Source organism: Phycodurus eques, chromosome 8 (assembly GCF_024500275.1).
Source record: "Phycodurus eques isolate BA_2022a chromosome 8, UOR_Pequ_1.1, whole genome shotgun sequence".
Lineage (NCBI taxonomy): Eukaryota > Metazoa > Chordata > Actinopteri > Syngnathiformes > Syngnathidae > Phycodurus > Phycodurus eques.
This window is the reverse complement of record NC_084532.1, coordinates 28,403,170-28,430,048: the sequence shown is the minus strand read 5'-3', so window position 1 is coordinate 28,430,048 and position 26,879 is coordinate 28,403,170. Positions and strand designations below refer to the sequence as shown.

Genomic DNA, 26,879 nt, shown 5'->3' with positions numbered 1-26,879 from the left:
AACCCAAACACGACCCCCCTCTCCCCCCCACCCAAAACTAACTTCAAGTTAGAAAGAAAAACAAACCTCTAACACCGGTTTTATTATTCTACACAAAATTTAGTGGGCATGTCTATCATAACAGGTTGCATGAAAAAGTCTCAAGCACCCATGCTCAAAATTGAACAGGAAGTCATACATTTTGGTTCGGTCACTGCCCCCACACATACTCACACACAACCCTCCTCCAACCTCCACCTGACTGATCTTTCCAGCAGACAGACAAAAAGACAACAAAGGTCGGCTCCCGTTGCCCGGGGGAGTATTTGGGAAGCCAACACTCCTGCCGTCAACTCTTTTTCTCAAAGCGCCGCGGTTGACACCAGAAAGCAAAATCATGTCAGTCTGGCAGGAAAGTGGCTTGTAGACACATTTTCGAGACTGCAGATGCAGTTGGAGCTTCACTTTAAGGGGCGTCCCGGCCTGGTGCAGTCATGCGTGCTGAGAGCGAGCGAGCGAGCACACAGGCCACAGGGAGATATTGTGCCAGCGACACTGGGGCCTTGTTACCACGACACCGCCGCGCTCTCACGCGCATGACGAGCCAATCAGGTGTCGCACGTGTCACCTGATTGCGGTCGGCCAATGGGAAGGGTCGCGGTGGCCACCTCGGCGAGAAGCAAGATCACACAATGTGACACCCCGGTGAAACTGTGTCTTCTGTTATTATGCTCTACAGTATATGAGGAGTGGACAAAGTATGTCCCCAGGGGTCACCTAACATTTATTATTGAGAGTCCTACAATAGTTGCATTAACTCTTTAACTGCCTCCTTGGCCAATCAGTAGAGCACATTAATCCTTTACTGTAGGGGCCATTTTCTGATGTTTTGTTATTGTAGAAATCAAATAAAGGTGTGCTGTTACACCCTACACAGATGAGACAGAAATACAGTGGTTACCACTGCCTTGAGACACAAATGTTTCGACATACGAACAGCCTTTTTTTATTTGCTTTGCCTTGCAAGCAATATTTTTAGATACAAGCATTGTAGAGTGGCAGTGAACTCAACTCATTTCACGACAAGCAGCCGTTTCGTTGGTAGCGAGCAATTTTTATGCTTAAACTATAAACTGAATGTTTTTATTTTTTTATTCTTTTATTACACATTTTCTATGCAGTTTATGATTGCTTTTTTTTGTTCAAATACATTTACTATATGTTTAAAAAGTGTGTTTGAAATAAGTTTGAATGTGTTTAAAACGTGTGGCTGGGGTTTTAAATGTTAAATTATTGGTAAATTATAATTAAATGCATTCTAAAGGATTATTTTAAGGTATAAAAATATATTTTGAAAATATAAAAAGAAAATTTAAAATGAAATATTTGTCTTGAAGCTCATCTACGAATAATCTAGCCCATGTGTTCATTTTAAAAATCCAATGTGGCCCTTAAGCACAAAAGTTTACCCACACCTCCTTTAGAGGTCATCTTTATGATGATTCCAAATCATTTGCATTTGTCACATGTGCGTGGAATTTGCCATCATGTTTGATGAGCCACATTTGTCGTCTGTTTGAAAGGTACACATTTGCACAACCGGACTGATCGTGACACCGCCCCCAAGCAGTCCCGTCACCACAGCAACGGTCTTCACGTTTCCTTCGGAGACCAGCTACACATCCATTCCGCTGGTAGGTGCAGACCTTTACCAAGGCAACAATAAAGAATACGTTCAGTCTGGCTACAAGCTGGCGTATCAACTGCCTACAAAGATTTTCTTTTGAATTGCTTGTATACAAATAGTTGGACTGCCAGCTCAACCGACTAGAATGAAATTAAACAACCAAGTAAATCTTTGTCTTCACTGTTATGGAACAGGGGAAGACAACAAAATATAAGTATGGTAAAGTAAGTTTTCTTCAAATGAACACTTCTATCTTCGGTATTGTGTATTGTCGAGTGCCCACACGCAGGCAAACTGACCAACCTGACTGCAGCACCTGATGTCCTGTTTTTGGTCACACCCCTTAAAGGGACACATCCAACACAAGAATACTACAGTACATACAGTAATTACACTTTATAAAACTAGTTTATTTCAATTCTCTTTTGTGTTTTATGTAATAAAGTGCTATTTTTCTTGCGTAAAAACGTAACAAAAACAATTGTCCTGTTTTTGTGTCTGAAAGGGATTACAGTGTGGACCCCTGCATACTTGTGGTTTGGCACCCACGGATTTACCTATCTACAGATATTTATTTTGCAATATTTTTTTCTTTAGTTTGATCACTTTTTAATTTTTTGCCAATTTTTTTTTTTTTTTTTTTTAATTATTATTTTTTTCTTTTTTGTGTGGAACCAACCCAGAACTTATTGGTGGTTTATCCCCGCTTATTTAGGAATTGTGGGGTTTAAAAAAAATTATTGTATTATTTTTTTCAATGCAATCGTAATGGCCGTGAATTATTTGCGGTTCACCGTAATAGCACTTCAGTGAATTTCAATGGGGAAATTGATTGGTTCCATTTGTTCCATATCCTGTGTTTTTTCCCCTGCCCATCCCTCTTCGCCACAAAAAGCAGAAGAAAACACAAAATAGTAAAACCGAAAGTGTTCGCCGATCGGAAGTCTCCCGAGATATGCAAGCACAATGCAAAATTAAGCGAAATCCCCCGGTGTCTACTTGTTAATGTTAGGGAAAAAATGGTAATAATAGCTCTCAGCCTACACAAAAGTGCACACAAGCTTCCTGTGTGTGTGTGTGTGTGTGTGTGTGTGTGTGTGTGTACACTGGCATGCCGAGTTTGTGAATGAGCAGGAATGCGCACACAAAAGGTGGAGCTCTCCGCTTCACTTGGGAAACCTTACGTGATGTTTTTGTACAGATGATTTCTGTATCCCGCAGGCGGCCTAATTATCTCAGGTCCAGCGTCGCCAGTCAACCGTAAGACGCTCTGACCCTTGTGCGCATGTCGCTCATGGGCGGCGGGGGACCACTCGGCACCCCTGTGATCGTGTCGTGGACGTTACCACACGGCCGCTCAGTTTGTTGACTTTTTAACAGGTTGTTGTTGGGCCCGGCGTAGAGCTGCGTGAACTAGACAGCCGCACACACATGGATACAATTATAGCGCTTACAGTGTAAAAGGGGGATTTTGCCATCGTTACAACCGCCAAGATGAATCTGAGTTGATCAGAGTTGGGATTTGTCATTTCATATGGTCTGCGTTAAATTCTGGGCTGGCAGCTCTGCTGCTGGTACAGCTGTTCTGTCTCCTAGCAACAAACAAACACGCAAAAAGCATAAAATGGAAGGCAGAGAGCAGAGGTCAGATGGGCTTACTTTGTCACTTTTAAAAACGGAAAAGGTCCAAACCTTTTCCACTGAGGGCCCATTTTGATATTCTTTAACTTTGAGGCATATTGGGCTCTGGGGGAAAATTCAGGATGAACCTAAAACGCACTTTAACAGCTGAACATAATTTGACCTAAACTTTTGAATGCACCTGTCCAACTGTTCAGTCTTTCAGTGCTTCACAACTTGCTGGTCTCTCACAAGGAACTGAACGACAATTCACAACAGGTGAACCAGGACGTTCCCTATATGCCTTTCTGTGACTCTTCCAGCCTCTTAGCTCCTGGCACATTTTTCAAATTTTATTCAATACCGAATGCCCTTTGAGCATTTATTCAACACCGTATTAGTCACAGAATTGTCTTAATTCTATAGACGGTGCTTTGAAATACAAGTTTAATTCAGTCCGTGACCACATCTAAAATCATGTTTCCCCATTGAAATGAATGGAAATGCCATTAATCTTTTCCAGCCTTTAAAAAAAAAAAAAAAAAAAAAAAAAAAAAACGTTTTGTTTTTGATGAGAAGAATTGCGCTCTGTAATGTACTTTTTAAAAACATACAGTAATGACATAATTAAATAGAATGTAAAGAATTAAACAGTTTTTGCTCCATTTTTTTTGCTTGAATTCAACCCTTCTGGTGAGCGCGCCTTGGCCACCTAGGGGCAGTATAATACAGACATACGGATCTATACATAGAGATGGTCACAAGTTACTTCTCCATAAGCTGTAGTAATAATAATTGTTCTTTGCAGACAATAAATATTATATGCCTATGAGTGTTGTTATATTATCTGTCTACGTGTTAAGCATTTGTTTGAATGCCCGTTGCTGAAAAGGGGTTATAACACCACGGCATTGATGCTGTCACTGATTCGTTAGCCACCTACTGTATGCCGTTATGCATTGTTTTTTACCATTAAGATAAACAAACTTTTGTACGGCAAAGCAATGTGGTTTTTTTAAAATACACATTTCGTTTTATGTTTAGTTTGACAGTAAACGTCATCTGGGAGTTGGAAACGGTTTGAAACTTATTTTTTGAAAAATTGTTTATGTTCTACCAAACTGCTGCTTATTGTGAAGTGAGTTGACAGTTCACTGTCACCATACGGCGCTTGTATCACAAATTTTCTCTCGCAAGTCAAAACAATCGGCAGAACGACAGCTCCTATCTCAAAGCACCACTGTACTAGTAAATGGACCTTAAACTGGATATCAAGGATGTGGAATAAATGCTCAAAGGTCTTACCGTAAACGGCTTGCCATCAAACAGGTTTCCCCAGATAATGCAAAGGTGTTCAAATTACTAGTTTCTGTTTCCCGAACAGTATCGAGAGAACGGTTATGGATTGTCACGCGATAATAATAATAATAATAATAATAATAATCACCTTTACCATTCTCTCTTGCCATCCCGCAGGACGCTCTCCCGCCACCGCCGCCTCCTCCGCCGCAGTCGTCCGCCGGAAGCGCTGGGTACTCGCTGGTAGCGGGGCAGAGGCCCTCCCCCAGCGTTGGCGACCAGGGCGGCAGACAAAGACCCACAGTGTGAGTTTGAAAAACAGTCGTGCCTTCTATAAAAACAGCCATCTGTCCATCCATTTTCTAAAGTGTGGGTCCTCATGCAGTTCCTGGGTGAGTTGGAGTCTAGCTGGAGTCCAGGTACACCCTGGACTGGTTGCCAGTCAGTGATACTGCACTTTTATACTACTATTCACTCTCATACTATTCACTCTCATATTTACACCTATTGACTTAATTGAATTAAGGATCTCACGTTCCTTCCAGTCGGCCACAGCGCTGCCCAATTGGTTCATTTATTTATTGAAGTAGCTTACTAAAACGAAAAATATTTGATTTCGTAAATAATGCTATTAAAGATGACAATGAATTATTCTTACAGGAAAAAGATTTATAGAGTTTACATGAACATTTTAACATTATTTTTTTATCCCCCTCAAGACTGTCCATTTTATAAATCAAATGTGGCCCTTCAGCACAAACATTTTCCCACCACGATTTGGTGTGCCCCCATTGTATCGTGGTTAATTTTTTCGCCCCCGCTATATTGTGGAATTTTAAGGAATCGTTTTTTTAAAATGGGTTTTTACACTATCCTTACTTACCGTAATGCCCTGGTTGTTGATGCTCTTTTCAGCTGTTTATTGAGCGCCGGGACAACAACAAAACTCAAACGAGTACACTCAGGTGAAGCTGCTGTGGACATCTCCTCACACTCAGACACTTACGCATACTCGTTAGGTTCACACGGCACCCCACAAGGCCCCGCCTCTTAAAGACACATGCATGTACAGTGGACCTCTGGTATGCCGAGTCATGACGGGATACCAAAAATCCACGAGTATTAGATGAACCCCCTAAAAAGGTATAAGTTCTTTTAAATGCCATACAATATAGTACTACTTGGAGCTCCTCAACTTACTTGAACATAGTTTCTTGGCATCAAGATGCCACAAGATAGCGCCGAAAGACCTTTTTTTTTTATTTTTTTTTTTTTATATATGATCTCTATTGCACACATTTTCACCTATTGTGGGCGGGTCTGGAATGTATCGCCCACGAAATACAGGGGCTCACTCCAGACATGAAGGCAGAGATTCAAACCCACAACCATTCAACATGTGAGGCACTACTAATGCCGCATTGTAAAAGTATGTCCAGCGGAATATCCCAGTGACATTTGCGTCCGCTTAATGTGTACACACGTCCGATGTCTCCATGGGATTTCATGTCGACAACATCCCAGCTGTGACTCCTCGCCGGCCCAATAGAGACGTGACCCGCAAATTCCGTGTCACGCTAGAGGGAGTTGTGGGGGGGGATGTTACTGCCGGAGGGTCCGCGTTGTGAGGATAGATAAACTTCCTGTGTTTGCTAGTCATGGACTAATGTCTTTGATGTGTTTATTTTGCGGCTCCAGCTACGTGGCCATGTTCCCCTACGTCCCCCGCAAGGAGGATGAGCTGGAGCTGAGGAAGGGTGAGATGTTCCTGGTGCTGGAGCGCTGTCAGGACGGCTGGTTCAAGGGCACCTCCATGCACACCGGCAAGATCGGAGTGTTCCCGGGGAACTACATGAGTCCAGTCAGCAGGTTGGTTGAAGGTTAACGGTTTTTGTTTTTAGTTCAGTTCAGTTTTGATACGCACGTAATGGGACCTCCAAAGTGGAACACAATCTATTGGCTCAGGCAAAAGCAATGAAATAGTTGCTTTGGTGCCATCTTGTGGCATCTTGGAACTACAGCGATACCTTGACTTAAGAGTAACCCAACTTGTGAATTTTTCAGAGAAACGAGCTGTCATTTGATTGATTTTTATTTTAAGCAAAAATAACAGATATGAAGCATTAAACAAAGAGTCTTGCACTTTGTGTAAAAAGACCACATGACTTTGCCTTAAAAAAGTCAATTTAGTTTAACGCTACCAAACAATGCAAAACGCCCTAGATGGGCTACTGAATAGCATTGGTGTCGCAGCGTTATAAACCTTTGAGCAACAATGGAAAATGAACGGCAACTCTCAGCTAGGGGCATTTTATAGCTATTGCTGTTATCAATGAATGAAAATGAAGCAATACGCTTGTCACAATAAGTTCATTTTTCCTGTGTTATGGTTATCCATCCATTTTCCGTACCGCTTATCGTCATGCGGGTCGCGGGCGTGCTGGAGCCTATCCCAGCTCTTTCGGGCGAGAGGCGGGGTACGCCCTTAACTGGTCGCCAGCCAATCGGAGAACCCGGGTCCTCTGAACTGTGAGGCAGCTGTGCTAAGCAGTCGATCACCGTGCTGCCGTGATAAGGTTATCGTAACACTTTAACCATTTGCAACGGCTTTTACGCTTCTGTAGTGGCATCACAAAGAAAACACACAAAAATGCCCAAATTCCCAAAACCTTTGGAAACACTTGTGGAGTTAATCCTGAAGATCACAGTTGTCAAACTCAACGCTCAGGGGCCAAATCTGGCCCGCCACATCATTTTAAGGGGTCCGTGTAATCAAATAATTTGTGTCAACCTCCATGGTTCTTGCTAAAACCTGTACCACAATTTCAAATAGTCATATGTAATATGTTGAGATATTTATAATTGTTTATTGTGACCAAACCCCTTTTTACAGTAATTTGAACAATAGTTGAACAAACTATTATCCTTGACTTCTGATTTCAAAACTACTTATCCATTTGTTGTGTATATGGAATACTATGATGAGGCAACAAAAGATTTACGTTTATGGTTTTACAGTCATAGTGGCCCTCTGAGACCCAAAAAATGAGTTTGACACTCCTACATTTAGATGCTAACTGAGCTGAAATTTCACGAGATTTGCTGACACGTTGCATGAGGAGTTTGCTCTCCAAGTTTTGTTTGACTTTTGGACGGTTTGACTTTTTGGCTTTCAAGTCCATTTTCATTCAGAATCTGATTCAGATTGCACATTTGGAAGCAATTGAAATCCATGCAAAAGCCCATTTAACATTTTCTAATGTCTGAGTCTTTCAGATCAGGGTGTAATTTGTCAAGTTTAAGTAGGCTGTCATTAATGCAGCCCTATGGGGGCCACAAGCCAGTGCAAACTGTAGGCCGGTCCCAAGCCTGGATAAATGCAGAGGGTTGCGTCAGGAAAGGCACCCGGCTTAAAACTTTGCCAAACAAATGCGAGCGTTCATCCAAATAATTCCGGTGGAAATTCAGCTACTGTGGGTCGAAGTCAAAGAAGAAGAAGAGGTCTATTACGGGTTCTTCGGCAGAAAGAGTAGAGGAAAGCACGGAGCCTAGAACTGAATGTGAGGAATTTGAATGTTGGGACTATGACGGAAAATCTCGGGAGTTGATTGACATGATGATTAGGAGAAAGGTTGATATTTTGTGTGTCCAGGAGACCAGGTGGAAAGGCAGTAAGGCTGGAAGTTTAGTGGCAGGGTTTAAATTATTTGACCATGGTGTCGATGGGAAGAGAAATGGAGTCGGGGTTATTTTAAAAGAAGAGTTGTCTAAGAATGTCTTGGAGGTGAAAAGAGTATCAGATCGCGTGATGAGGCTGAAACTTGAAATTGAGGGTGTTATGTATAATGTGATTAGTGTCTATGCCCCACAGGTAGGATGTGACCTAGAGGTGAAAGAGAAATTCTGCAAGGAGCATCCCAGACACAGAGAGAGTAGTGATTGGTGCAGATTGTGATGGGCATGTTGGTGAAGGAAATAGGGGTGATGAAGAAGTGATGGGTAAGTACGGCATCCAGGAAAGGAACTTGGAGGGACAGATGGTGGTAGACTTTTCAAAAAAAGATGCAAATGGCTGTAGTGAACACCAGGAACATAGGGTGACCCACAAGAGCGGAGGTAGAAGCACGCAGGTGGATTACATCTTGTGCAGACGATGTCATCTGAAGGAGGTCACCGACTGTAAATTAGTGGTAGGGGAGAGTGTGGCTAGACTGCAAAGGATGGTTATGTGTAAGATGACTCTGGTGGTGGGGAGGAAGATTAGGAAGACAAAGGCAGAGCAGAGAACCATGTGGTGGAAGCTGAGACAGGACGAGTGTTGGGCAGCTTTTCGGGAAGATGTGAAACAGGCTCTCAGTGGACGGGAGGAGCTTCCAGAAGACGACCGCTGTAGCCAAGGTAATCAGAGAGGCAGTCAGGAGAGTACTTGGTGTATCTTCTGGCAGGAAAGGAGAGAAGGAGACTTGGTGGTGGAACCTCACAGTACAGGAAATCATACAAAGGAAAAGGTTAGCTAAGAAGAAGTGGGACACTGAAAGGACCGAGGAGAGGCATTGAGATGCGACATAGGGCAAAGGTAGAGGTGGCTAAGGCCAAACACGAGGCATATGATGACATGTATGCCAGGTTGGACACTAAAGAAGGAGAAAAGGATCTATATAGGTTGGCCAGACAGAGGATAGAGATGGGAAGGATGTGCAGCAGGTTAGGATGATTAAGGACAGAGATGGAAATATGTTGACTGGTGCCAGCAGTGTGCTAGCTAGGTGGAAAGAATAGTTCGAGGAGTTGATGAATGAGGAAAATGAGAGAGAAGGGAGCGTACAAGAGGCAAGTGTGGTGGACCAGAAAGTGGCAATGATTAGTAAGAAGAAGTTAGAAAGGCATTAGAGGATGAAAAATGGAAAGGCAGTTGGTCCTGATGACATTCCTGTGGAGGTATGGAAGCATGTAGGAGAGGTGGCTGTGGAGTTTTTGACCAGCTTGTTCAATAGAATTCTACCGTGTGAGAAGATGCCTGAGGAATGGAGGGAAAGTGTGCTGGTGCCCATTTTTTAGAACAAGGGTGATGTGCAGAGGTGTGGGAACTATCGAGGAATAAAGTTGATGAGCCACACAATGAAGTTATAGGAAAGAGTAGTGGAGGCTAGACTCAGGACAGAAGTGAGTATTTGCGAGCAACAGTGTGGTTTCATGCCTAGAAAGAGTACCACAGATGCATTATTTGCCTTGAGGATTTTGATGGAAAAGTACAGAGGTCAGAAAGGAGCTACATTGTGTATTTTGTAGATCTAGAGAGATTCTATGACAGAGTACCCAGAGAGGAACTGTGGTACTGCATGCTTAAGTCTGAAGTGGCAGAGAAGTATGTTAGAATAATACAGGACATGTACGACGACAGCAGAACACCGGTGAGGTGTCCTGTAGGTGTGACAGACGATTTTAAGAGCAATGGTGTGTGTGGTCAGGAAGTGAAGAAATGTTTCCAAGCAGGCTGGAACGGGTGGAAGAAGGTGTCAGGTGTGTTATGTGACAGAAGAGTCTCTGCTTGGATGAAGGGCAAAGTTTATAAAACAGTGGTGAGGCCAGCCATGATGGACGGATTAGAGAAGAGACAACAGGAAGCAGAGCTGGAGGTGGCGGAAATGAAGATGTTGAGGTTCGCTCTCGGAGTGACCAGGTTGGATAAAATTAGAAATGAGCTCATCAGAGGGACAGCAAAGGTTCGATGTTTTGGAGACAAAGTTAGAGAGAGCAGACTTGGATAGTTTGGACACGTCCAGAGGAGAAATAGTGAGTATATTGGTAGAAGGATGATGAGGATGGAGCTGCCAGGCAAGAGAGCTAGCGGAAGACCAAATAGAAGGTTGATGGATGTCGTGAGGGAAGACATGAAGGCAGTTGGTGTTCGAGAGGAGGATGCAGAGGGCTTACATGGAAAAGGATGATGCGCTGTGGTGACCCCTAAAGGGACAAGCCCAAAGAAGAAGTAGGCTGTCTTTACATTATTCCCTTGGACCCAATTTGGAATCTGGAAGACATTTTCCCTTCTTTACATCCTAGATTGTATGCACTTATCTGTGTGCATCTGTCATGTCACAGTTGTAACATCACCTACTTTCCCCCCCCCCCTTTCAGGACGGCGTCAGGCAGCAGCCAGGCCAAGTTACCCATGCAGGCGGGCAGAGGGATCACCATCGTCAGCCCCTCGTCCGGCCACCAAGGAGCCATCGTGGCGGTCCCCGACTCCGTCAAACATCCCGCCGTCGTTAACGCCGTCACCTCCGTCGCCGTTCAGCCCGCGGTGCCCGTAACCGTGGCTCAGACCGCCACTGGCCAGCAGCCCAAAGTACCGTTACACCTCAGCTCACAGATGACTGTGAATCAGGCTCGCAACGCCGTCAGGACAGGTAGGTCCATCGGGACTTGAGCTTTCAAAGTGAAGCGAAAAGATTCGCTTTTTAGCTTTTATTTCCAGGTGTGGATCTGGCACAGCTTTAAATACCACAACTATAATGTCGCAATACCATCAAACCATCAATAGCTACTTCACAAAATAAAAGTAACTGTGCCACCTACATCATCTGGAGCAGTTCAGAATCAGTATTTACCGAACAGCATGACAAAAACGAACATAAATTAGATGCGTCACACTTACCAGAGATGCTGATTATTAAATGTATTAATGTGTGCAGAACTTGACTGTAACGAGTTTTGCTCTGACCAACCGATCAGAGGATGGAGAAATGCAGATCACATCAAGGGCCAGTCGTCTGGCTCTGTGAGAACGAATTTGAAATGTTATCGGTTACAGAAACAGAGCCCCATTCCTAATATCGTTTCAGCTACATGGACCAGCACGACTGATTCTGTAGGGCTCTAGACGATTAGATTGGCACGGAGGCTGAAATCTGATTTTGAGCATTTGACTGTATTCCTGGTAAGAAATTTGAAATTCTGTTTCCAGCTGCATGCCACGGTCAGGACCGCCCCACCGCAGCTGTGCCACCGCCCGGAACCTACCTCCCGCACCTCACTGCGTGCCCCCAGCCCTCCCCCGGCCCCACTCAGGGCTGCGCTCGGGCGGCGGTGTCGCTGGGTTGCGCCGCCGCCTCCCTCACCCCGCCAAACGTCAGCGCCGCCTCCCTGGAGGGAGACGCCTTGAGACCCGTGCCCGTCCTCGCCAGGAACAGTTCCGCTCTCGGTGTCGCCGCGACCAGCGCTGCCCTCGTATGCCGCCTGGACAAGGACATGAAGGTAGGAAATGATACGGCCGTCCATATTTATAGCGCTTGTCATGAATAGTTTGTCCTCTTTTTAATAAAGTGCTACATTAATAGTCTCTTTTTGAAAGTGCAACATCAATTGTTTGCCTCTGTAGGAAAGTGCAACAGGAATAGTTTGCGCTCTTTTTGGATAACTGCCACAGAACGGTGAGGCAGATGTGCTAACAACTAGTCAACTGTGCTGCCCGGGAGTCATACAAAAGAAACTAAAGTTTGTTGCATTCGCTGTTGTTTTGTTGTTACCACAGAGAGAAAAGAAAAGTCTTCTGAAGCTGCTGTCCAACAAGAAGAAGTCACGTCAGTCGCCGCCTTCCTCGCCCACACTTGAGACAGAGCAAGCCGCCACCGGAGAGTCGCCCCAAGGTGCAGCGGGCCCCGAGGCCTCCCTTCCCTCCTCCTCCTCCTTCGGTGGCCAGGATGTCGACGCCGCCCCCTCGCCGTCGTCATCGTCCGTCTCCTCTTCTTCGTCGGACCCATGCTCCCATCGGAGGACCGGCGCACTGGACGGAAGCGTGCCCATCGCTCCGCCTCCTCGCCAGCCGTGCTCCTCGCTGTCATCGCTGCAGCATGACGCCCGGCCCATCATCTGTGAGAGGTACCTGCCCGATATATTTTATATTATTATTATTATATTTTTATAAGAAAACAAACATCAAGTCAACTGAAAAAAGATTTTATAGTATTGGTATTATTTTTCACACTGAACTGGTAGGACTGGTTCATTTTTTTTAAAAATGTTTTAAAAGTTTTCGTTTAAAAATAAAGAGCCTCCTAAAGTGGCTGAAAATGGAAACCTATTAAATAGCATAAAATATTAAAGAAACATAAATTATACGTTTGAATTGCCACATTTGGGTCCATGTGCATGTACATTTGTAAATTGACTGTCTGTTGTCGTACGAGAGCGGCTCCAACTAATGGAGACAAATTCCTTGTGTGTTTTGGACATACTTGGCAAATAAAGATGATTCTGATTCTGATTTTTCCTCGATAATCTTCATAAGCAAAAATTATTTATTTATTATGACATTAAAAAAAAAAGAATACCAACAACTTGCCAAATATATATATATATATATATATATATATATATATATATATATATATATATATATATATATATATATATATATATATATATATATATATATATATTTTTTTTTTTTTTTTAAAGCCACACCCTCTGAAAAGTCACAGATATTATAGTCTTGAATATGAGGATTGTGACTCCAAGTGGACAACAATAATAATTGCACCTCACGTGCACATTCTATTCTTTAATAATAATACAAAATAAAATTTTATTGGATTAATGGATGGGATGATCGGAAGAATAACCTTTTCTAGAAATACTGGCTAGCCGCAGTCCTAATATCAAGCCAGCTGTGCTTGCGCTACCTACTGCTACCCCTAATGTGCTGCGTGCTCCCGCGTCAGGTACAGGGTGGTGGTGTCGTACCCGCCGCAGAGCGAGGCCGAGCTGGAGCTGAAGGAGGGCGATGTGGTGTTCGTGCACCGGAAGCGCGAGGACGGCTGGTTCAAAGGAACGCTGCAGCGCAACGGAAGGACCGGCTTGTTCCCTGGCAGCTTTGTGGACAGTATCTAAGCCGCCCCCCCCCCCCGCACACACTGCTTTTTTTAATTTATACCCTTAAATGTGTGCCTTGTACTGTTCATCACTTTATTGTACATAAGGACACAAAGAGGATTTAGTCTCGGACAAACGATACTCGTTCATATAGATATGTTACTCTTTTTTTATAACTTATTTCAACAAATACTGACCTTTTTTTTCTTTTGGGTAGTTCAAGGGGTTAAACTGGCACGTGCTCTTGTTTGATTTGTGGTGATTTTGAAATGGGTGGTCAACCTGTGCTTCATACAGGTGCATCTCAATACATTAGAAAATGGTGGAATACTTCATTCATTTTAGTAGTTCAGTTCTAAAAGTGATTATTATTATTATTATTTTTTATAATTTGGATGCTTGCAAAAGGAATACATTCACATTTTCTTAATTGACAGAATTTCAAACTTTGATGAATCTTTTCCCATAAGTATATACAGTCAAATTCCCAAAATGACTTTTTCTACCATTTTATAATTTATCGATATGCTAAATCAAATCAAGCCTCGACGGAAATATTCGAAATTCATCCGAGGTTCCTCCAGCTTCTCCGGAAACGACTCGCTTTCCTACCGTCGTCGTTTTACGGGCCGGAAGAGCTGTGCTGCTAATCAAACGGACGCCGGCGTAGCTCTGCATCGCCAGAGCGACTTAACATTTCAGCCTTTCCCCCCCCCCCCCCTGTTATTGTTATTTTTATTATCACGACAAAATGCTGCTCCTCGACGGTTGTAGTAACCTCACGACTCTTTAATGTGACTCCACCACCATGACGCAACAAAGCATGTTTGCCTCGCTTTTGTGAACACGCTGGAATACTTTATAGAGAGAGAGATGATCGCTTTGATTAATCCCTTTTGATTGTTTTTTGTATTGACTTGAATTACCGTAACATTTCTTTTGTGATCCGAGAGATTTATTTGTATTTGTTTGTAGAAGAAACAACACTGTGTTAGCAGTTAGCATTAGCAGCGTTTTTGTTCTCCGTTTTGGCTTTCCACAATTAGTTTTTATAATATGGTTAACCCTTGCATATTTGCATTTCGGCATTCACAAATTCACCTGTTCACAGATTTTTTGGGTGGGGGGTTGGGGGGGGGTCCACTGCTTATCTGTTATTTTTCAGAAGACATGTTTTGTTTTTATGACAATTGTTGCAGATTTTTGACATTCATGGTCAGTCTCAGTCTCTATCCCCTGCGAATAGCGGGGGCCCACTGTAATCGGTCCAGCAACTCACCGATTCATAATCCGGAAAATGTTGGACAGTGCAGTTTATTTCAATGTTTTAATGGTTGAATATAGGGTGTAAGATCAGTGGTAGGGAATGGACAAATTGTTCTTAATGTCCATCATTTGTCCATCGTATTTTTTTAATATATTTAATCAATCTAAAATGGGCACTATTCAGAAAAAAGGTTTCCCGTTACTTCTGAAGTTTAGTGTTAACTGTGATCATAATTGATAGTTCACTGTTTTCTATTCGAATATTTCTCAATACTCCATAATCTTGTGTCTCGAAACGTTCCCATGCAATGCGATGCATCCATGCATTAAGAATAATAACATCAAAAATATATATTTTTAGATGCAGGCTGGTTTGGGCCTATCAGCAGCTTTTATCAAGGACTATTATGGCCACAAAGTTTGACTTAAGTCAAAATATTAGGAAAAAATATATATTGTCAATTTACCCGAATAAAGTTGTAATATTACAAGATTCTTTCATGAGAATAAAGTCATACTATTTGGAGAAAAAATATGTAGTGTAGCAATAATTAAAATTTCCTTAAAAATAATCATTCGTTAAAAAAAAAAAAAAAAACTGCTATTCTGGTAATTTACATTTTGTTATAAAATGATCTTTATTTACACATTTTTTTTCATTACTTATTGCCAAAAATCCACCTAACCCTTATAATATTTTGCAAATGTTTGCATCATTTTTTTCTTGGGAACATGACTTTTCATTCCTCTAAAAATACTTTTAGGACATTTTCTCATAACTGATCACTTTATTAGCACACCGTTTTCCTGACTTATTTAAAAAATAAGTAATTCTCGTAATATTTTTAAAAGTATTCCTAGTAAAATGACAATTTTCACCTTGTATTTTTTTATTTCATAAAAGACAACTATTCTAATGACTTTGCATAACTGGACTTTTTTCTTGGTAAACAATATTACAACCTCAAAATTATGATTTTATTTAAATAGATACAACTTCATGCATTTTTTAAAAATAAGACAATATTGTCACAAAATTTACTATTCAGACAATATTACAACTCTGAGTGCACCTTTGTTATTGTAATGTGATGAAAAAAATATTCCCGTATTACCCCCCCCCTTCGGAAAAATGCAACGGTGGATGACTGGTTAGCACATCTGCACATCACAGTTCTCCAGATCCGGGTTCAAATCCCGGCTCCGCCTGTGTGGAGTTTGCATGTTCTAACCGTGCCTGCGTCGCTTTCGTCCCACACCCAAAACAAAAACATGCATGGTAGGTTAATTGAAGACTCTAAATTGCCCGTAGGTGTGAACGTGAGCGCGAATGGTTGTTTCTACGTGCTGTTGTGGCCTTAATGCTCCTTTTTATAGTTTTCAAACATATACTGTATAGTCATGTTTCACCACCCTTTCGTCCTTCAGCTGCACAGACGCAAAGCCAAAATAGAAAGTCTTCAATCACATTCATTTTGAAGAACGACTTCACAACTCTTCTGTTAAGTACTTGGTCTGTTTTTGTTTCTTATTGGTTTCTGGGGGGCCTGTAGTTCCACTGTCTGAAAGTGAAGTCAACCCGATGTGTGATCTATTGTGAAAAGTATTTGAGGGAATAGCACATTTTTAAGAGGCTGTTTAACAATAAAATGAATGGTTTCCACTGCATTTGCTTGCACACGTTGTGCTTTGTCTCATTTACGACGTGATTCTGCTGAGCTGGGAGAGCGCTGACGCCTGACGCGAAGTGACAAGCGTCCACGGAGGTCATTGTCACCGCGCACACACACACACAGCCCTGGAGAAGAGACGTTACCATGGGGACAAGTGATGCCAATCACATGCTGCCGCAGCACAACATTGAGTGCTTAACTTGGCGACATTATGATACACATGTACATTATTTAAGTATTATTGTAACAATGTGTGTACTTTCAAATGCACAGTATTTGAATGGCTTGGGGCGTCGCAGCGGCTGTTGTGTGTCTCGCTCGCTTTAAACGGAATCGTATGTGTGTCATTACATGAACAAAAGGTATTTTAATCAGCACATGCGGAACAGGTTTCTACAACTGCTTTATGCGTTGGTGTATATCGGTGGGTATAGTAGACGTCATATCTGTTGTAATGTAGAATTCCAGCGTGGGGGGGGGGGGGGGGGCAACAAAAGTTACAATTGCTTTCAAAACAAAATGAACCCAGGTGGACACAAAAAGTCTTTGAAGCTTTGATTTTGGTCATAAAGAAGTGTGATGCTGCTCCTTGTGGTCAATGTTTACAGGACAACATGAAAAACAATGAGGCGTAAGGAGGAAGCAGTCTCAATGGTGGTCTTGGTACTGGTGTGGTTTTGGGATCATGACCATGGACGGCACCATAGACAAGACCAGGAGCCACCTCATTAAGCGTCTGGACCAGCTGGGCTACAGGCTCCATCTTGGGATGGACTCGGTGCCCTTGGTTGCTAAGCTCTTCAGGTAGAAACACTTGGTCTTTAATGCCGCATTTAGATAAATTCAAGGAAAAACAGTCCGTATAAAAAGTCTAGACACCCCTGTTCAAATGCCAGGTCTTTGTGATCGAAAAACAAAAATGAGACCAAGATATATCGTTTCCAAACTTTTTCCACCTTTATTGTCACATAAACCTGTACAGCTCAATATTTTTTTTTCTTATCTTTTCAAAAGGGGAAGTAAAAATAACTGAATGAATAGGGTTTGCGTAAGTGTACACACCTCTTATAACTGGGATATGGCTGTGTTCAGAAGGAAGACCACTGCTACACTACGATAAAAAACGCATACCGTGCTATACCTCGTGCAGCCCTGGACTCGTCTGATCACTGCTTAATTCACTTAATACCGACGTACAGGCAAGAACTTAAATGTGCGAAGCCTACAGTGAAAACAGTCAAAAAGTGGACCAATGAAGCCAAGATGGAACTTCAAAGCTGTTTAGACTGCACAGACTGGAGTGTCTTTGAAAATTCAGCTGGCAGCCTGGATGAATATACGGACACTGTCACAGCCTGAAGAGTTTTGTGTACCAACAAAATCATTTCGGACATTCAACAACCACAAGCCGTGGTTCACAGCTAAACTAAAGCAGCTTCGCCAAGCTAAGGAAGATGCATATCAGAGCGGGGACAGGGCCCTGTATAATCGAGCTAGAAACCAGCTTACTAAAGAAATTAACATTGCAAAGAGGATCTATGCAGCAAAATTGGAAAAACAGTTTAGCGCGAACGACTCTAAATCAGTCTGGCATGCATTCCAATCGCTGACTAATTACAAGCGACGATCCCCCCCAAGCTGAGAACAATAGCACACTAGCCAACGACTTGAATACCTTCTACTGCAGATTTGAAAAGGACAGTTTCACACCACACACCCACCCGGCCGCACCCGCGACCACAACCGCACCTCTGACTTCTGCGTTTCCATCCATGAACAGGATGTGAGACGCATCTTCAAACAACAGAAGATTAACAAAGCGGCAGGCCCGGACCATGCGTCCCCATCCTGCCTCAAAGTCTGCGCGGACCAGCTCGCTCCAGTCTTCACTCAGATCTTCAACAGGTCTTTGGAAATGTGCGAAGTTCCATCCTGTTTCAAACGCTCCACCATCATTCCAGTCCCCAAGAAACCTGCAATCTTCGGGTCTGAATGACTACAGGCCTGTCGCTTTGACATCTGTACTCATTAAGTCCTTTGAACGTCTCGTGCTGGACCACCTCAAGAGTGCCACAGGTCCCCTGCTGGACCCCCTGCAGTTTGCCTACCGAGCGAACAGGTCTGCGGATGATGCAGTCAACATGGGACTGCACTTCATCCTAGAACACCTCGACAGTGCAGGGACCTACGCGAGGATCCTGTTCGTGGACTTCAGCTCAGCGTTCAACACCATCATCCCTGAACTCCTTTCATCCAAACTTCTCCAGCTCAGCGTCTCACCTGCCATCTGCCAGTGGATTTACAGCTTTCTGAAGGGCAGGCCAGGCTGGGGGAGCCCACCTCATCCACACGCAGCATCAGCACTGGGGCGCCCCAAGGTTGTGTCCTCTCTCCGCTGCTCTTCTCTCTCTCTACACGAACGACTGCACCTCAGCGAACCCGACTGTCAAACTCCTGAAGTTTGCAGATGACACCACTGGTGACGAGTCTGCATATCGACAGGAAGCGGAGCGGCCGGAGCTGCGGTGCGGCCGACACAACCTGGAGCTGAACACGCTCAAGACTGTAGAGATGATCGTGGACTTCAGGAGGCATCCTTCGCCACTGCTGCCCCTCACGTTGTCCAGCTGCCTTGTGTCAACCGTCGAGACCTTCGAGTTCCTGGGAATTACAATCTCTCAGGACCTGAAGTGGGCGACCGACATCAACTCCGTCCTCAAAAAGGCCCAGCAGAGGATGCAAATCCTGCGGCTTCTGAGAAAGCACGGCCTTCCACCGGAGCTGCTGAGACACAGCAGCAGTCATTGAATCAGTCCTGTGTTCTTCCATCACAGTCTGGTTTGGTGCTGCTACAAAAAAGGACAAACTCCGACTGCAACGGACAATCAAAACTGCTGAAAGGATTGTCGGTACCCCCCCAACCCACACTTGAGGACTTGCACGCTGCCAGAACTAAGACAAGGGCGTGCAAAATCCTCTCGGACCGTCTGCACCCCGGTCACCAGCTCTTCCAGCTCCTCCCCTCAGGTAGGCGCTACCGATCAACGCGAACTAGTAGACATTCCAACAGCTTCTTCCCTCTTGCGATCAACTTCTTAAACACCTAACCTATAATTCCATTACAACAAGCTGGCAATTTTTTGACTTGAGTTCGTTGTCACATTTCTGTGGGGCCAATTATGTATTACTCGTGCACTCACTGTAGTTGTCTCGCCATGCTGCACTATTTGCATATACTGGCCACTCATGCCAGAGTAGCATCTGCTCCATTTGCACACTGATTGAGGAGTATCTGTAACATTTGCACAACCGACATTGTCCCAGATGATCGCACTACTCGTCACTGTAAACCGCATCCACTCCTTGAAGTCTCGGCGCCCTTTGCACAATGCTCATTGCACCGGACTATCGCAATATTAGTCATTCGAACTGCTCTAAGTGCTAGAAGACACTGCATCTTTTCGCACAATTGTTTTTTGTCAATGTCTTTATGTCTCCAAAGTGTTCTGTAAATTGACTGTCTGTTGTACGAGAGCGGCTCCAACTACCGGAGACAAATTCCTTGTGTGTTTTGGACATACTTGGCAAATAAAGATGATTCTGATTCTGATTCTGATCACATTCCAACTCATGGGAGTTAGCACACATCTGCCACCATTTAAAGTGCCGCTGGTAAACCCCAAATAAAGTACAGCTGTTCAAATAGGCTTTTCCTGCCTTTTTGTGCTTTATAGCAGAAACCTGAAGACTTGTTCTAACATTAATTACTAGTTCAAACTGCTCATAATTCTGAAGGCCCAAGTCCCAAGTGTCCTGCCCGATGACAGCTGAGATAGGCTCCGGCACGCCCGCGACCCGAGTGAGGAGAAGCGGCTCAGAAAATAATGGATGGAGGCTCTAGGGCACCTTAATGTTGAAAAAGGTTTTGAAATGGCATTTGAACAAGGGTGTGTAGACTTTTTATATCCATTGTATATAATGTCTTTCTGTTCTAAACACAAATGGTTGCGATTTGAAAACTGCATTGTTCTGCTTCAGAGAAAGAAGGGGGGGAAAAAAAAAAAGCCATTGAGTAATAAATCGAATTGAATTCAAATCATTGACTGGCTCAGCCCTGTGTCATCACTTCATCTTTGGCTCGCAGTGATCTGGTGCACACCACGGTTAGCCTACGCGATGCTAAACTGTCAGGGAGGCAGCCCGAGCGAAACCACGATGATGACCTACTTGAGCCACCGTACAGGACCATGTTGGCCTCTGGCGACCATTTTATCAGCGGAGGTAAGCTGTCACCATTTGGCATCGCAAACAAACTCCGTTCACCCTCCTGCTGAGTTTTTTTTCATTGTTATAAAAAGACTGTGTTCATATGGACAAATATTAATGAAAAGATATATATATAAAAATGACAGTGGTCCCCTGACTGAGTGCCCCAACTTGAGTTATGAGCCAGCATTTAGTGTTTTTTTTATTTTATTCTGTGTGAGCAAACATTTGTGGTTTGAACTCGTTCAGATTACAGTTATAGTGGTACCTTGACTGACGAGTCGCTTGGCTGATTTTTCTCTTAGTTGAGAGCTAAAATTTCACTTTGGAGTGCTAGATGGTGGCAGTGAACTCTATTTAATGATGTTATCACTATGTTTTTATAAAGCTGTAGAATGCAATATTTTTTATTAAAAACATGCTAAGATTTTTTTAAATTGGTGTTTTATGAGGGGCTGGAACAAATGAATGGTTTAATGACTTCAACTTGTAAGTCAAGGTACCACTATAAGTCTTTTGGTCTACTTTCAGGTGGTAAAAAACGCAGCATTGCTTTGATGCACAAGTGTACACAGACGGATGAAGACAGACCTCTTCCTCCTCCTCGTGATGATGATGAAGCCGATTTATCTGCAAGGTTTGTTGGCTCCGCAGCAAATATGAGAAATACAGCGAAACATCTCCATAAGTAGATTTTTGTCAGGGTTGTTAAGTTATTGTTGTGTTTTTGTCTGACATGTTGCTAGCTTTTGTCAAAATGTGTCCATTATTCTTTCTGATTTTTGTGATTCATTTATTTATCTTTCCTATATTTTTGTCTGTTTTCTTTCCATGTTTGAGCATTTTTTGATCTGTTTAAAAAAAAAAAAACAGATTTGGGCGGGGTTTTTTTTGGGGGGGGGGGCTGTATTTTTTTTCCAGCTTTTGGTCTGTTTTCGTTCCATTTTTTGGTGCAGTTTTCCATCTATTTCTTTAAAAAAAAAAGCTCAAATTGGATCGGTGCTTTCCCATTTTTGGGTGATTTTATTTTTCTCTAGTTTTGTATGTATTTGTATAGTTTTCTTTTTTTTTTTAGCTTTTTGTATGTTCTCTTTCCATTTTTTTTAATTTCATCCATTTATTTAAAAATAGCTCAGATTTATTTTAAGGCTTTTTCTCTGTTTTTGTTCACATTTTGTTTGTCTATTTTTCATCTATTTCTCATCAGTTTGGGCCATTTTTGCCCAGTTGTTGTCTGTTTTGTCAGTTTTTCTCTCTTTGAGCAGTTTTTAAAAAAAAATTATTTTTTTTAATCTAATTTTGTCAACTTTGTTTACCTGCAAATGTATTTGTCCACAAAAGAAAATGTTTTGGGGTCAGATTTGGTCTTTTTTTTTTTTTTAACATTTATTTATAATTTTTTTTTTTTATTGTCCAAGTATTGTCCTATTAGTCCTGTCAGTTTTTGTCAAATGTTGTCCATTATGTATTTATTTATTGCGATTTGCGAATGTCCGAGGGTTTACTGCGGATGCTTTTCCGTGCACATAAAGTGCCGCGTTGATCATTTCTAGGCTGGTGGAACTGCTGGAGGAGCACGTCGTCTCCATGAAATCGGAGCTGGACGACTCTCACGGGCGCGTAAAAACCTTAAACGGCCAAGTAAGTCGCCAGCGGGCGTGCGCGGGCGTCGTCACGGAGACGTCTAACCGCCCGTGTGACGCAGTTGGCCGAGCTGCAGGAGGCCAAGCGGACGCTCGAACGCACGCTGGAGGACGAGCGGCGGCGGTCGAGCGCCGAGGCGGCCGAGCTGGCCTCGCGGAACGAGGAGACGCGTCGGGAGCTGAGGCGCAAGGACGGCGCCGTGGCTCGGACGGTGGCGCTGAAAGAGCGCGTGCTCAACATGGCCTACAGGAAGCTGTCCGCCTCCAGGGAGGTCATCCTCAGCCAACAGGAAGTCATCCAGGACCTGGAGGAGAACCTAAGGAAGATACAAGCGGTGAGCCAGCTTTTGAAGATTTTACAAGTCATTTTTCTATCTGGGTAGAACGGCGGGGAAGTGGTTAGTAAGTCTGCTTCACAGTTCTGAATTTTGGGGTTCATGTCTGGGCTGTGTGGACTTTGCATGTTTGCCGGAATACTTGGCGAAAACCAAGAGTTTTGCGTGGCTTTTCTCCGAGTACTCTGGCTTCCTCCCACATTCCAAAAACATCAATGTTAAGTTGAAAAAAAAAGATGTTGCACTTCCCTAAAAAGAAGGTCCGTTTGAAGGTCCGTCGGGCTTTGTCTTCCTCTGCTGTGCTCAATGTGTCGCCTTTCTATTTGGCAGGAAGTTAGCGAGCGACGACGTCTTCGAGAGCAGCTGGACGAGGCGAGAGGACGAAACCACAAACTGGAGGGATTGCTCGACTTCTTGGAGGCGGAGAAGAGCGCCCTGCAGAACAAAGTGGACACGATGACGGACACCCGTAAACTTGTTGATTATTAGCTATCCATCCATCCATCCATTTTCCGCCCCGCTTATCCTCACAAGGGTCGTGGGCGAGCTGGAGCCTATCCCAGCTGACTCCGGGCGACAGGCGGGGTACACCCTGAACTGGTCGCCAGCCAATCACAGGGCACATAAAAACAAACAAACAAACCCTTCACACGCATGTGCACACCTATGGGCAATTTCGAGTCTACCGTGCATGTTTTGGGGATGTGGGAGGAAACCGGAGTACCCGGAGAAAAGCCACGCAAGCAACGGGTAGAACATGCCAACTCCACACAGGAGGGGCCGGATTTCAACCCGCAACCTCAGAACTGTGAGGCGGATGTGCTAACCAGTCGTTCATCGTGCCGCTCTCGATTATTATTATTATGATTATTGTTATGTAGCTGTAGCAGCAGTAGTCAAGGCTCCATCACCACGAATGCCAGTTACAGCCGTAATAGTTAATGCTTTAAAAAATACATACATAGTGTAAAAGTATATAATAAATTTTTATTCATCATTTCATAAAGTTTGTAAAAGTTAAAAATGTAAAACTGCATATAAAGTAGTTCATTTTGATCATAAAATAATAATTCTAATATAAATTCTATTATACTTTCAGAATCAACCATTGTGGAAAATTACAATTATTTTTAAATATATTAAAATGTGTGAAATAGTTTATTTTGATTTTAAAACTGTCACTTTATAATTTAGTCAATTTCTATTGATTAACCAGCCAAGATGCTTAAAATTGTTAAAATATGTTTATAAAATAAGCTCGGTGGACGACTGGTTAGAGCGTCAGCCTCACAGTTCTGAGGTACGGGGTTCAATCCCCGGCCCCGCCTGTGTGGAGATTGCATGTTCTCCCCGTGCCTGCGTGGGTTTTCTCCGGGCACTCCGGTTTCCCCCCACATCCCAAAAGCATGCATTAATTGGAGACTTTAAATTGCCCGTAGGTGTGAATGTGAGTGCGAATGGTTGTTTGTCTCTCTGTGCCCTGCGATTGGCTGGCAGCCAGTTCAGGGTGTACCCCGCCTCCTGCCCGATGACAGCTGGGATAGGCTCCGGCACGCCCGCGACCCGAGTGAGGAGAAGCGGCTCAGAAAATGGATGGATGGATGTGATATAAAATATAGATTTTAATAGTAAAATAATTCATTTTAATATTTTATTAGGGTTTTCAAAAAACAATTACAAACAATTTTTGTAATTGTTCAAATGCGGATGTAACATAGTTGAGTGAAATGGCGTCTGCGTGTGGTTCAGACAGAGACCTGGTTTTGGAGTCGGATTCGTCACGGGGCAAATATGGCGACGGCGACGGCGGGCCTGCGCTCGGCGTGGCCGCCTTCATCGAGAGCCTGGAGGAGGAGCGCAATCGCTACCGGCGCGAGGTCCAGAGCTACAGGAGCCTCCTGAAGGCCACGACGCCCACCGCGCCCACGGTGCCCAGTCCCACGCAGGCCAGGAGGAACAAGTTCGTCCTGGCCGCCACCTTCCAGGCCGATGCGGCTGAACCGAGCGGACGCTCTCGTTCTAATCAATGAGCGTTTTATTCCTACGGCGACGACACTTACCTCATGCAGAAGAAGCGCTTTACGAAGAACCGAGAACTCTCCTCCGAACAATTGGATCGTTATTGTACTGTTGATGCTGCGCCCTAATAAACTTTTCCACCACCAAATCTGATCTGTACGGTTGCACCATCATTCAATTTTATTTTTGGAGGGTTTTCACCTTTTTTTTTTACCTTTTTTTCAGTTTTCTTGTCTGGTTGTTGTCATTTTTGTTAGCTGTTTTATAGGTTTGTTGTCATTCTTCATATATTTTGTCAAATTTGAACCCATTATTACCCATTTTTAGCCATTTCTGTTCATTTTTCTTTTTGTTTTTGCTTGACCGATGCCAGATGTTTTTTTTGTTGATAGTTTCTGTAAGCTTTTTGTCAAGCTTTTGTCAATTTTTGTCATGTTTCTGGCAGTGTTCTAAAAAATAATACCTCGTTTTCTGATAGTTTTGTGTGAATTTTGTCAGTCATTTTTCTACTTTTTTGGTCTTGGCTTTGTCAGATTAGATTTCCCCCTGCTTGTTTATGGTCATGTTTTTCCATTTTATATTATTTTAATTATTATCTTTTCGGGAGCAGTGTCATCTTTCCGTCCATTTTATTTCCGGATATTAGTTTTGTGCCGTTTTTTTTTTTTTTTTTTGGTATGATTTGGTCAGATTTATACCTGGTTTTTATGTTTTTGTTCTGGTTTTTGTCAGTTTTGCTGTTTATTTTGTTTGTTTTGACACAATTTTTGTGTAAAAAGTGCAGAAGGGTCGGCTTACAGACACATTTTTAAAATTAGTCAGATAAAAATGGATTTACTTGGTTATGTATTTTGACACTTGAAGGGTGGGCCGGCACTCCAGACAACTTTTTGCAGACAATCGGCTGTAGTTTAAATGGCGTCCCCTAGTGGCAAATCATGGGCACAGCGCGCACATGATGAGCTGGGCACAGCGCGCACAGCGCCGTCTGGCGGTTTGGTGTATAACGCCGCAACAAGCCGAGGTACCGAAGTCACTTTTTGTTGACAAAAAGTATAAAGTTAACATTAACATCAACGCGCGGGTTTTTACTTTTATTTTCCTCTCCTCACGTTCATCAGAACCACTGTCACCTCTTGATGACGTCACTAAAGGCGTGAATAGTCGACTTTTGTTGCTTCGAATCCACGCATTAATTTGATCATTTTAAGTAATGTATATAAAAAAATAAATGGGGGGTGGCGAGTTACTCCGCAGTGTCTGGCAAACTCCAGAAGTGTTTTTTCTTTTTAAGGGGTGATAAAGGAGGAGCTATTTTTTTGCACAGTCAATGTAAGGAATCTATATTTAAAAATGTACCTAGGTATTGTTGTGCAACCAAGCGGTTTTCTTGGAAAAATGACACTCTGATAAAAAAATACTTTTTTTGCAGAATATTATGACTTTTTTTTTTCTTTCGAAATTGCAGCTATTATTGCAAACTCGCAACCCCCTGGAAAAAATGCTTTTTTTTCTAGTTTTTCTATAGTTTTTTTTGTATAGTTTTTCCTTTAAAAATGACCATTTTCTTGAAAAATGACAACATTTGAAAAATGCAAACAATTTTCACGGAACATTGTGACTTTTGACTTGATAAAGGATACATTTTCTTAGATATTTTTTTCTTCAAAAATGTCACCTTTTTGAGCAAAATATGACCACTTTACTGTTCAAAATTAAAACTTAATTCCGCGTGAAGTAAAAATGATAAGCGATTAATGTGTGTGTGTTTATGCATGTAGGCTTTGACAGAAACGTCACGCTATCTCGTTAGAAGAATCTTTATTTGCAACTTTCATGAACTAAAATAATATCGGCGGCGGAGAAGAATCCATTTACAGGCATGGCTGGCCATGGAAAACACACACACACACACACACACACACGCTTGATGATGGATTAATAATAATCATAACAAGCGGATGATAAGAAAGATGGTAAATGATGTTTTGGCACTGTGCAAACACACGAGTGTCCACGATCACATGCAAAGAAAAAAAAAAAAAGAACAAAGAAACACGTGTTGTTGTGATATAGACTGATGATGAAATTTTAAATGTCATGTATGGAAATAGCGGTTTTTTTAATTATTTTTATTTTTTTTTAAATACAAAAATAAACTGGACGATTTGTGACACTGAAAAGCGTTCATGTCTAACAGAAACAGCAACAGTTCGTC

The 26,879-nt window shown here is 42.8% G+C and overlaps 2 protein-coding genes across 4 annotated transcripts in view; both read left to right on the top strand.

The window, feature by feature from the left end:
• The window catches only part of sh3rf1 (SH3 domain containing ring finger 1), a 56,129-nt gene extending 39,736 nt beyond the window's left edge, over positions 1-16,393 (top strand). For both annotated transcript variants that reach the window (XM_061684400.1, XM_061684399.1), the window contains exons 6-12: positions 1,563-1,673; positions 4,763-4,890; positions 6,284-6,454; positions 10,724-10,995; positions 11,553-11,842; positions 12,120-12,470; positions 13,313-16,393. In XM_061684400.1, coding sequence (XP_061540384.1) covers positions 1,563-1,673; positions 4,763-4,890; positions 6,284-6,454; positions 10,724-10,995; positions 11,553-11,842; positions 12,120-12,470; positions 13,313-13,477 — 1,488 coding nt within the window. In that variant the 3' untranslated portion in view covers positions 13,478-16,393. The remainder of the gene's footprint in view (positions 1-1,562; positions 1,674-4,762; positions 4,891-6,283; positions 6,455-10,723; positions 10,996-11,552; positions 11,843-12,119; positions 12,471-13,312) is intronic.
• Positions 16,394-16,919: 526 nt separating this feature from the next.
• Positions 16,920-25,138, top strand: LOC133406388 (centrosomal protein of 135 kDa-like). 2 transcript variants are annotated; one of them, XM_061683960.1, is made up of 7 exons: positions 16,920-17,202; positions 20,543-20,679; positions 21,196-21,301; positions 22,218-22,305; positions 22,370-22,642; positions 22,973-23,111; positions 24,392-25,138. In XM_061683960.1, exons 1-7 carry the CDS (start codon positions 17,084-17,086, stop codon positions 24,670-24,672), a joined length of 1,143 nt encoding a protein of 380 aa, XP_061539944.1. In that variant the 5' UTR covers positions 16,920-17,083; the 3' UTR covers positions 24,673-25,138. The 2 variants fall into 2 exon arrangements, with proteins under 2 accessions (XP_061539944.1, XP_061539943.1); XM_061683959.1 differs by having other exon boundaries at positions 22,197-22,305.
• Positions 25,139-26,879: the final 1,741 nt, after the last annotated feature.

Excerpts from the sequence above, each read along its gene's own strand:
- LOC133406388 (XM_061683959.1), top strand. The coding sequence starts at position 17,084 with ATGACCATGGACGGCACCATAGACAAGACCAGGAGCCACCTCATTAAG. Across the intron at positions 17,203-20,542 it reads TTGGTTGCTAAGCTCTTCAG|TGATCTGGTGCACACCACGG; the intron begins GTAGAAACACTT and ends TTTGGCTCGCAG. Across the intron at positions 22,643-22,972 it reads ACCTAAGGAAGATACAAGCG|GAAGTTAGCGAGCGACGACG; the intron begins GTGAGCCAGCTT and ends TCTATTTGGCAG.